The sequence below is a fragment of the Aethina tumida genome, chromosome 1 (assembly GCF_024364675.1).
Source record: "Aethina tumida isolate Nest 87 chromosome 1, icAetTumi1.1, whole genome shotgun sequence".
Taxonomy (NCBI): Eukaryota; Metazoa; Arthropoda; class Insecta; order Coleoptera; family Nitidulidae; genus Aethina; species Aethina tumida.
In genome coordinates, this window is record NC_065435.1 from 15,012,686 (window position 1) to 15,025,618 (window position 12,933).

At 28.8% G+C, this 12,933-nt stretch overlaps 1 protein-coding gene across 7 annotated transcripts in view; it reads left to right on the forward strand.

The window, feature by feature from the left end:
- The window catches only part of LOC109605484 (protein eva-1 homolog C), a 164,494-nt gene that overhangs the window by 74,456 nt on the left and 77,105 nt on the right, over positions 1–12,933 (forward strand). The window contains exon 1 of one of the 7 annotated variants that reach the window (XM_049964424.1): positions 1,331–1,366. The exons of the other annotated variants lie outside the window; for them this stretch is intronic. Coding sequence (XP_049820381.1) covers positions 1,345–1,366 — 22 coding nt within the window. The 5' untranslated portion in view covers positions 1,331–1,344. Of the gene's footprint in view, positions 1–1,330; positions 1,367–12,933 lie in introns of those variants that run through there. 7 annotated transcript variants of the gene reach the window in all.

Below are 12,933 nucleotides of genomic sequence, written 5' to 3' on the forward strand. Positions count from 1 at the left end.
AAAATTTAAAATACATTTTATTTATGAATGTGTGACAATTACGAAATTGTTAAATTACCTGAATAATAAAGAATGTCTCCATTAATTTTTAATTATTAATTAGGGGATTGACAAACAACACATTTTATTACCTAATTAATCTTAATTACTTGTTTTAACAAAGCTTTTACTGTAGGTTTTTAATTATTAATAAGGAGTATAAAATTTTTATTATAGTAAATATTTATAGAATATGTTATTATTTAAATTAATGACTTGTTATGATGATTATTAATTAATATAGTTTACTTACTTTTTAATTAATTTATTAATTGAGTTATGTTTATAATAATAATGTAACAATTTTTATATTAAAAAAAATTATTATTACTCTGTATTTTATTTATATAAAGCTGATATTTTTTTGACAATTTTAATTAATGATACACGATTAATCATATGGTTAAATCATATTGTTTTTTTTAATTAATACAAACAAAAAAAAATGATATCGTAAACATGTTTATTAAAAACATTTCCCAACAGTATTGATGGCATTTGTGTATTTTAATTAATTAATCTGCTAACTGCCACATTCGTATAAATCACAAACAAATTGTAACGTTCCTGTCAATACCGTAAACTCCATAAATGAATTCAGCAAAGACATTTGTTTTTACACAGTTCACCAATAAATTATATTGGCCGTATAAATTTAATACTCTGCCGGTTTTTCATTAGTAATCTGTAATTTTATGTTTCCCTTTCACAAGTCAATCCCTGTTTGCAAGTTAAATGTTTCCAGATGCATTAAATTTATAGTCAAAAATTCAATTCGGCTAAATGGAATTTGGCCTTTAAAAATCAGTTAAACATTTCATCCCTCAACAATATGGAATTTCATTCACATTATTCCATTTATTCCGGACTCCTCATTTGGAAAATCTAACTGGCTGATAATTATCTCGGTCTTTGGCTAATTTTTAAAAGCGATTTTTGATCTCCCACTATAAAAAAATTTACTCGTTATTGTGCCTTGATAAATTATCATTTTAACAAAGCACATCGCCAAGAATATATAAGAAAGCAAAAGCGGCAAATCCCAATAATCCTTTTTAAGAGTTTATAAAAAATGTAATGTCCTTTGCTTGAGCGTTAGGGAATTTCTGAAGCCGTGCAGTCTGTTATTATGTCGGAGATATTTTAAGGTCTCACTATTTAAATAATAGAAAAGCTAACCTGTTGAGCTTATTATTCGTTTATAATCTAACTTTATTATTTATTCTTCTACCTCAGCAAAGTTCTTAAACAATGTGTTATTTATTTGTTTATTTATTTTTTTCAGGTAAAGCAAATTATAACGAGATGTTTTTAGTGGGAAAGGATGGTAAGGGATAAAAAAAACAATATAAAATTATATCAATATCATTTATTCTATTTCAAATTAATATTTCTAATATTCTGACTTTGGTTAAACTTTAAAATTTTTCAAATATTTATACCTAGATCAAAAGTTTACCAAATATTATGATATATAATTATGATTATACTCAAACTGGTCTCGATATGGAAATACTAAAATAAATGAAAAATATCTGAGTTACGACTGCTGAAATTTCAACTCATTTTCAGATTCAAATATGACGACTCAATGGATGAGCGATTTAATCAGCTGTAACTTTTTCATTCGATTGAAATGCACCTAAATTACCCTGAACTATATAAAAGAAGGTTTATTTACATATTTTAGGAGGAAATAAAAACAAAATTAAGTTAAAGAAATTGGATAGAATGTTCTAATGAATTCAATTTTTAAAAACCATATTTTTAAAGGTTTAATAAAAAAATCAAATATATAAATAGATGAAAAGTAAAAGATAAAAACTTAAGAAACAAATTTATTTTCCACACCCCAATTTTCCAATTTTTGACCAATATATTGACCAAGAAAGTAAAACAAGTTTCAAAAAGATTGTACAATAAATTGGTGGGTATAAAACAACTAATGATAAATTTATGTAAAACGTCCAGTCAAAATTCAAAAAATTTTCAATAAAATTATGTGTAATCTTATTTTCTTTAAACCTCAATAATACCTAAAATATTGTTTCATTAACCAAGATAATCATATATTAAATTGGGTAACAACTTCTATAGTTCCAAAATTAAATTAAATCGTTATCCTCCTGTTGTCATTCCACTGAACAGAAAGTTCTTAATAGACACATTTAATCCATTTAACAATTTCGTAATTTTTAATTATAATTAAATGTAGAAGTAAATTTTATTTATATTTTTTAAACATTATTTTTTCTTATAAACCATATAAATTGTTAATTTTGAGGAAAAATACTTTGTTGCAGTATTCAGATTTTTAAATGAATTTTTTAAATATATTTTGTGCAGATTAATTGTAATTTAATTTATTCCGACTGTAATACCATTAATCTATTATGCAAGAATCGAATTATAACAATCGGCTACATTACTTTGAAGTAATTTATTTAATTCGATGGTTTTGTGCCGTCAGTTCATTATTTTAAACAATTGGCTATCAGAAACACACACATTTTATTATTTTGTTGTTAATTAGACTATAGCATGAGACTCGTATTAATATATGTCGTTATATATAATATATGCCACAATTTACAATGTAATAGCTCGAATTTATATTTCTAATTAACCGATTTATACATGTTCATTGTCAATCCAAATCATGTGAACATTTGAACTGAACAATGACCCTACTGAATAGAAGTTATCGTGTTTCAAATTTTAATTGATGCTGTGATTTCAAAATTCCTTAGGCTGAAATTAATTTCAGTATTATGACGCATTGAGTATTCATACGCATTTTTGTAAAAAAATCCGACGAATTATTTAAACAATAGGTTTCAAACAAAAATCTGAATGTTGAAGCATTGAACATGCGTGTTATATTCAATTTGAACTTTCATTTCATTAATACCAAACTGCACGATACAATTTTAAAAGCCAAGCTATTTTAAATTATTAATGTAAAAACCTGTACTGGTTATACCGAGGCAAACTAAAGTTTTCATATGATGTAAAATAATTTTCATTTCCCATTTTGTAGGAACAATGAACAACAACCATAAAGTAGGACTCAGTGATTTGTCCACTTAACTGAATATTTAAATATACATTTGTATATTTCCCTGTTCATTTGAATGAATGGACATGGACTTAAATGTATTTATGTGTTTACCTTAAATTATTATTCCGATATATGAACAAACTCCTTTTTATAAATTTCGAATTATGGATGTTCAAATAATTGAATTGTTGACAAATGTATCAAAACAATTTTAATCAAATAATATAATTTAAAATATTCTACACATACAAATATGTTTGTTGACGCTGTATAAAAAAATATACTACTAATATTTGGGGAAGTATTAATAATCTCGAAATTTACTAGAAATATCGATTTGTTAAAAATAATTTAATTATATTTATATATTATTTTATTACAAATTATAACAAAATACAATATATATTTTTGGAAAACTATCCAACTATGGAAAATAAAAAAGGTTCATATACTATCGAAATTTAAAGTTTATTTATAAATAAATGTTGTAATTTTCTTATTTTATGAAAAGAAATAAAAATGGGCGCATAGATTTACTGACCAAGTTTTTCAGGACCATCGAGTAACGGAAAATATTATTTTAAAACACATAAGTTGAAATATATTTTTAAAATTATCGTAAATTGTTAGTAAATATAAAGAAATTCATATATTCATATTTTTTCCAATGTTCAACACCTTTCTCACTGATTTTTCAGGACACAAAAGCTTTCATGCACGTTCAATACGTATTCATTCATCCATTCACTGTTTGTTTAATCCGGTCCACCTGCTGAAAGCAACTGATTAATATTCTTGCACCAAAGAAATTTTGAACAATTGTCATCCCATCAAGTGACTGCTTTTTATGTACTACGCAGAAAAAAACACACACACACACAAAGAAGTAAAGTGATTCGCAGTGATAAATAAAACGCTGTCAACCGTTGAAACTTTGATGATGAATAAAAATGATAAAAGGACATAAATCTTTATTTTTCGCAGTTTCACAGCAACTTGGGCGGTGCAAACAGAGGGAAATATTATGGAGAGATTCGTCAATATAAACTGGTTAGGTTTGATGGGACGGAGTACCACCGGTACAAATAAAAAATTGCATACTGAATGAGAGTATGTTAATGCTACGTAAGGAGTTCATTTTGAGGCAATAATTCGGACACATATAAACCGTTTTAGCACATGACGCTCCAAAGAATATAAATAATTATACTTACAAACTAAGTCTGTGAAGTTTATAGCGCCTTTGCCCTTTTTTTGTCCTGGCACAGTGCAATAAAAAGACAGTTTTCCCAATAATAAAACGTCTCTTTACGATTTTTAAATCAAATAAATACGTTGATTTAATTTTTCCAGAGCACCACGCACTCTTTATTCCAGCGGGACTAAATTGAACATTTGCGAATTGAACAGTCGAGCTTGCCGCTTTTAAAAGTTGTAATATATTGGATTAAAACGAAATGCAGGACACAAAAATACACGCCAGATATGGGGTATATTAAAATCTGATATTCGACTGTGACAATTTCCAGTCGTTGGATTGCGGGCACAACAGGACGATGCTCTTTAATAGTTGTAGTTCTTTAAATCAGCTATAATATTATTGGCTATCCCTATGTCGAACTGAAATAGTTATGTACAACGTTGTACAAGCAATAATATCGTTTTTTGGCACGTGTAAACACAAACGGTCAGTTAAGGCTACACACTGCTGAAGATATAAAACATAGTTAATGGGAGGAAGACTCAATAAACTACGTATGAAACATTGCCGAGCAATAAAGTATAATTTTCCACATTTATGTTCATTAGTTGTAGCAGTATACTTCTGACCTAACTGGAACAAATAAAGAGGGATTCAATAAATAATGGAAAAACTAATATATCGCTTCCAGTCGCGGCTCACAAATACTTGTGTATTTTTTTTCCTTATATATAATACAGTTTACTGGCACACTTTAGTGGATTTGGATCAACCAGATTTTATTGAGTTATAATCGTGATGGAGGTGTCTGAAAAACTTATCCCACATTTTTTTAAATATAAATAAAATCCTCCTTTGTTTCTTACGATCATACTCTGTTGGTTTTTTTTTACAGAGTGTAAATAATCTGTTTTTTTTTTCTGAAGTGATTTTGCTGATATTTAGGAGCTGGTCAAAATAGTTGGGTTAGGGTTTAGGTATCCATAATTTATGATAAGCGGTCAGTTTTATGGCGAACGATCCAGATTTTAGTTTTAGGGATTTTTCCTTTAAATATTGTAAAATATATATATTTTTACTATTGATTTTGTTGCTTAATATTTAACTGTGAAATCTTCAATATACAGATTAATTAGAGGAAAACTGACTTAAGTGTCCAGAGGTAATTTTTTTTTAATCGTTGATTACTACAAAAGATGACAGCTTTAGATAGATTTTAAATAAAAAAAACGTTTTAATGATTACCTTGCTACATTTCAAAAGCAATAATATGATGTGATCCCAACTAGTTTAAAAACTGAATCCCAAAGTAAAATCAGTGTTGTATAGTCCTCGAAATCGTTTTCGTAAGGATTACCCGAAAAGTTTGGATTGCATTTAAGGTGGATGATGCAGTCGGTTCGAGACAAACTAATTTTAAAAACGTATCATAGAGCACTGGCTCCTTTAAATATATTCCAAAAATCATACACATCAATTTGTAACGTTCCGCACCATATTTTCTGCTAAGCTACAGGATAAAGCTCCTCATTTCAAGATATTTATATATTCAATATTCGTGGAACCTTATTTGAATACAGACAGAAGTCTTGTTATTTCACTCAAATACAAAAGCCAATTTAAATTTGCCGATTTACAGGTTTTATTATTTAAAATAGAGTTTTCATAAATGCAAATTCACTGAAATTATTCTCGCAAAGACCTGTTAAAAACCCATTTGTATTTCGTTTTGATAATAATAGAACCTATTTAGATTTATTTGACTTATGTCAAATTGACGCTGTTTTCCTTATTTCATAGTTTACTGGAAAACATTATTACAAGAAATATATAATAAAAATTTAATCTAATATTTCTTTTAAAATACAATTCAAACGGTATTTGTCTTTTATTTAATTCTATGAGTTTATGTGTTTTGGGATGGACTATTTTCCTTGTCGACTTTTTAATTTTCTTCAATTTCAGCTTGGAAGACTGATAACCTTCAATCCAATTTAGTTTAAATCCTTTATCACTTCTTTCATGTGTCTGAAGAGGATTTTTTGGGAACCAAGGCAATCAGTGATAATTAGAGATTTTTGTACTCTTACTATTAATGCTGGAAGAAACTGTTCTTTCTGAAGTTTTGGACGCACCTGTATAAAGTTTAAGTACTGTATTATTAAAATTATGAAGTTATTTTATTAAACATAATTTACCAATTATTTTAACCCAAAAAATAATCATCTCTATAAAGTAGAAAAAACAATAATTGTGCACGACAAAGTCATAATTAGTACAATTACAATGTTCCCAGTAAAGCATCTGTAACTTTATTTCATCTGGTGACTTTCAACATTCGCAATTAAATCATGCATGAGTAGTGTTTTTGTAATTTCATGACATGTCAAAAGGTAGCTCGTTAAAATTTTTATATGTCCTGCTACAAAAAAATTAACGCCACTTTTATGACGAATAATAAATTTTAATTTAACAATTACCAAAGTTATATTTTTGTAGAATAAATTTAAAAGTTAGTTTTAAGTTGTATTGTTAAGTAAGTTTTTTTAACCTTAACTACTAACAGTACTCGATACTAATGATTCAATAATAAATGATGGCGATAAATATAAATTTATTGATTTATTTTGAAGATTAAAAAGGATGAGGGAGGCTGTGGCAAAATAAATCTAATTAATATCGTAACAATGTTACAGCACTTACAAATTTATTTCGCTGGATGAGTTGCAACGTTTGCTATTAAATCATGCAGGAGTAGAGTTTTTTTTAATTCATAACGTTAACATTTTTATAGGCTCCACTAAAAAACTGTATGACGAATGTTAAATTTTAATTTAGGAATTACAAAAATTTCTATTTTCACATACAATTTTAATTGATAAAATTAGAATGAATAAATATGATTTTTTTAGGTTTTGTATTGAATTGAATTTATCACTCTACATTTGTTATGATTTATTTAATAACTGATCATGTCAGAGACGAATAATTGAATTATTGAAAAAACGACTTTAAATTACAATAACAGTTAAGCTTAATGAGATATTACCAATGCTTTTCCTTCCATTAAAGTTTATACAGAGCTTTTTAAAGAGGAAATGTCAAGTTAGTGGTGGACTACTTGTTTACCTTTAACAAAAATATCAAAGGACGCTCTAAAAGTATTAAGTATGCCAGCAATATCTTCAGCTTTAGGGCGCAATTGATCAACCTGGACAACAATTCACAATAAACTCCGAATTCGTTTGAACAATACGAGGGTCAGTGGACTAGTTTATGTAAAAGAAAATTTTATACTAAATACATCAAAAGCTCAGAAAAGCAATCATCAACTACACTGTTTAAAGGGTCTATTTTTTATTAAATTTGTATTATTTTATATACTTAGTTAATATTTAGTTCCTTTAAAAAATGTACATTGTCTTTTAAATTATGTTTGGAATTTTAAGGTTTAAATTAGTTAAAATAAAAAAGCTTTTTGAATCAATATGACCTGGGTCAACTGACCAATATTTGACCGGCTATCTAACTGACTGATCACAAGCTTTTTGACCGGTCGAAAGCACAACTTTAATTAATATAGTGCCAAAGTTACCAATAAAGCATTTATGGGGTAAATTTATTTCGTCTGTTGAGTTTGAACGTTTGCAATGAAATAACGCATGTGAGTGGCATTTTGGTGAATTTGAACAATTCAGTGCTTTTAGAATCGGAACAATGCTCTGTTCTTAACGAACTCTTCATAAACATTTACGAGCACTCGTTTCCCGTGGATAAATACAAAGCACTTTATTGGTGGTGATTTGAATGTCCATATGCCGATTGGCCATAAATCCAATGTTTGCTTAGACGTAATCATTTCTTGTCTTTAGTGTCCATTTACACATCAATAAAACGACAAAATTTACGTCTTTTTGACACAGACTGACATCGTTTAAACCTGCCATATGTTTCTTGCTGGTACTTATTGGACGCCATCTAATTATTTCACCTAAATAATACAAGTGAAGCAGAAACCGCCTTATGTGCAGTAAACAACGTTAAAAATTCCATAATATATAAATTGATGGCCATTATTACCAACCAAATGTAGACAGTGAAAACGGATAAGTACATGCATAAATAAATATATAAGGGAGTTTGTATTGCCACAAACGGCCTTACATATAGCCCCATTACATATCCCTGTTATGCATGCATTCGTTCTGTTATTTTTCTCCCTTTGATGGCTGAGTTCCACCCATTTAATACAGTCAATTTCGTCGTGTTTCCTTTCTTGTAAACCGCGATTACTCTAAATTATGCTCATGCGAGTTAAACAGACTGCGAAACGTTGATTGGGACTATCAAATTATATTCTCGCATCGTAAATTCCGAAGTCAATGGATTTAATAAAAATTCTTGTCATATTCCACAACCGGGATAATTCGTTTTAAAGAATTATTGCAATTTTGATTATTGTCAAGGATAAAACATAAAAATATATTAATAGCTGACATTGGGAGGCAGATTTAATTAATTTATATCTTACCATTAAAATTTTTCAACATTTTAATTGTCCAGCATCATATAAAATATTTCGAGTAAAAATGTTCTGGGTTTATAGATAAAAGTTAAACCTTTAACACTGAAAAATGTATGCCACTTTCAGCAAAATGTTGACTTAAAAGTTGATTGAAATATGATTGAAACAATTGTTTTAATTACACTAATGACTTACTTATTGGACGAGTATTGTATCTCGTCATATTTTACTACCAGAATAACTTATTTTAAGAAATTGTTGTTAATTATTGTTAAGTATAAAAATATAAGAAATTAGAGTAATTTATTTTTTACTATCAAAATATAAAAATGATCTGAGTTCATGGATTAAAGTTAAGCCTTTAACACTGAAAAATTTACACCACTTTCAGCAAAATACTTAACACTAACAGTACTAGTTAACTTATTTTAAGGAATTATAAATGTTTTAATTATTGATAAGTTTAAAAATATGTTTAGTAATTAACTTTAAAGAGATTAATTATTAGATTAATTTATCTTTTACTATTAAAATATAAAAATATTCTGGGTTTTTAGATTAGAGTTAAGCCTCTAATACTGAGAAATTTACGCCACTTTTAGAAAAATACATAACATTAATAATACTTCTGTTAAATTTGTCTTAAAGGTTGTCTGAAATTTGACTGAAATAATTATTTTATTGACAATAATGACAAGATGCTAATCATTAGTTGTTGTAGAAGTATTGTAATTTTTCTTGTCATATTTGACTACCAGAATAACTTATTTTAAGAAATAACAGTTTTAATTATTGTTAAGTTTAAAATAAAAAAATATTTTGGGTTTATAGTTACAAATTAAACCTATAAAACTCAGAAATACTCCATTTTTAGAAAAATATGTAACATTAATAGAAACTGTGTTAAATTTGACTTAATAGTTGTCTGAAATTTGATTGAAACAGTTATTTTATGGACAATAAGGGCATGGTGCTAATTTTCAGTTGACTGTATAATTATCGTACTTCTTTTGTCATATTTCATAACCAGAAGTAGTCACAACCAGAAATAGTCATCTTAAAAATTTAATAATTGACTCTAAGAGCCCAATTTAATTAACAATTGACTCTAAGAGACCAATTTAATTAATTTATTTTTATTATTAAAATATTTCCCCTATTTAATTAATTGTCCAGACTCATATAAAAATGTTTAAAATAAAAAGATGTAAGTTTTTAGATAAAAGTTAAGCCATGGAGAAATTTATGCATTTATATCACATTATCAATGAGTGTTAAATTTGAATTAACATTTGACACAGCAGATATGTCATCAACTGCATAGGTTTAGATAAAAATTACGTTGATTTATAAAAAAATAATAAAACAAAAATCTCTAACCTTAAATTGTCAGTAGCCAATAATAGGTCGCACCCCCTGTTTGTTTAAAACATTCATTGACAGATTCATGGAGGGCTCTGTAAATTCCTATCATATCCAACACATTTTCGATTGGGGAAAGGTCTGAAAATCTGGGTGGCCAAGGCACTAAATTCACATGGGAGGCTTCTAGGAAGTTTAGTGTATTCCTGGCAATATATGGACGGACATTATCTTGCTAAAAAATTAGTCCGATGTCTCTCCTTATGTAGAGTTGAAAACAGGACTCCAAAACGTCATTCACATATCGCTGGGATGTCATATTACCACTAATGAAAACTGAAGGTGACCTGCTACTAGCAATAGCACCCCATACCATTAAACCTATATTGTTATGAATATGACTCTCCACAGCAAAACGAGGATCACCTCTTCCTCTACGTCATCGTCCTACTAACACATGACCATCATGCATGTCCAAGCAAAAACGTGATTCATCACTAAACACAATGTGACTCCATTCCTCATTCTACTGTTGACGTTGTATACACCAGTCCACTACTTTGGCGTCTATGGTTTGCTGGTAGAAGTAAGTCCAAAAAAGAGAGATAAATCCGTGGGCCTAAAGACCTTATACGGAGGTAAAGAGATCGAATACCAATTGGCCTACCTTCATTGGCAAAAAATTCATCAGCAGTTATCCATGTTGAACTCATCCTGTCCTTTAGGGCTAATAACCTAAGACGACCGTCTTGTGGCTCTGTGATAGCTCTGGGTCTTCCGGAACCTTGCTCTACCTTCTCTCTTCACTCCATGACTGCCAACGCCGCCCTATTCTTCGAAACAAAATTTCTGCTTCATCCAGACCCACTATTCTATTTGTATCAAACTCGGCTAAAGTTATTTATTCTTCGTACTCTAAGCATGTTAAACATTTAGTATAAATTACTAAATAACAAAAAATCTAAAATACGTTTTCCGATTGACTTCAAATTTTATGAAAATATCCGAATGTGTGGATGTTGAGTATTTTTACAATTAGTATAATAATGATTTAACTGTGTGTTATTTAGTATCAAATTTTTGTCTGAACTTTGAAAGCAATATTAATTATATACATATTGTTAATATGCTTTTAGAAATCCAAATCGTTTTTGAATAATTTAATAATATTATTAAACAACAATGTATTTCTGAACAACATTAAATCATTATAATATTTTACAATAATAATTTTCAACTAAAACTACGTAAGTTATACCATATTTCACTAATAAACTTTGTAGCCAGATGTTATAACTCCCCGTGCACCTGTAAACCATTTTAATATTATGTAAAACATGAAGTTATTTAAATAATAACCTTAAATGTACTTTAAGCATTAAACAGTAAAATCGCATTAGAGTGTTTTCAAATTGCATTTCATAATTTGTCAGTGAACTCACTGTTCAGTTTCAATACATGTCGGTCATAAAATGCACCGTGGTTATTCAAAATTTAAAATGTATTTTGAAGTTATATGCAAACTCGATATAACTACACATTTATAATTACCTCTTTCAAATGGCAAATTACAATGGACAAACTAGAGTTGCAGAAAAGCGTATGCAAGTTAATAATGCCTGTCATGAAAGTTTTTCAATATCTGGATGGAATTTTTGTTTATCTCGTCGAAAGGTATTACACAGTTTCGTCATTGCCTTAATTTATCACTGTCCGACAATAAATTTTGCCGTGGGTTAGAAAAACACACAGTAATCCCGTACAAGTCGTAATTATTACAATAATAGTGTTACCGATAAAGCATTCGTAAATTTAATTAGTCTGGTAACTTTGCAATCACATAATGTTTTTGCGTAATATTTTAGTATTTTCAGGATTTTTTATCACGTGATATGTGGAGCGGTGATGCCTGAAATATTTTCAGTGAAATCCAAACTAAAAAATAACATATGATGTATACTGCGTCAAAAAAAAAAAAACACATAGACACGATTTATTCCAATTTTTTTTAGAAAATTATTAATCTATTACAGGATAATAATTGATTAAAAAATTAAACAAAAATATTAAAGTATAAATTGTCAGAAGCTAATAATGTGTCAGACCTCCCCTTTGTCTATGACACTTATTGACGTGTCGTGGTATCGATCTAATGAGATTATCGATATTTTCTTGTGATATCTCATCCCACCTGACGTCTTAGTTCATTAAGAGTCCGTGGAGGGGTAAATTTCTTAAGCTTCGCCCCATCATATCCATCCCACACATGTTCTATTGGTGAAAGGTCTGAAGATCTGGGTGGCCAGGGCAATAAATTCATATGGGAGGCATCTAGGAAGTATAATGTATTCCTAACAATATGTGGACGGGGATTATCTTGCTAAAAAATTAGTCCAATACTTCTTCTTATGTAGGAATAAAAATAAGGCTGCAAAACGTAATCCATATATCGATGGGACGTCATATTGTCACAAATCAAAACTGAAGGTTGACATTCCATTGCGTTTGCTGGTAGAAGTGAGTCTAAAAAAGGGAGACAAATTCGTAGGGCCACTAATCTAAGACGACGATTTTGTGGCTGTGTAGTTGCTCTGGGTCTTTCGAAACCACTTGCTCTACCTCTTCTGCCCTCTTCACTCCACGACTATCAACATCGTATTCGAATAGTCACATTTCTGTGTTTCTCGAAACTAAATTTCTTCTTCATCCAGGCCCACTATTATATTTCATATCATACTCGCTTAA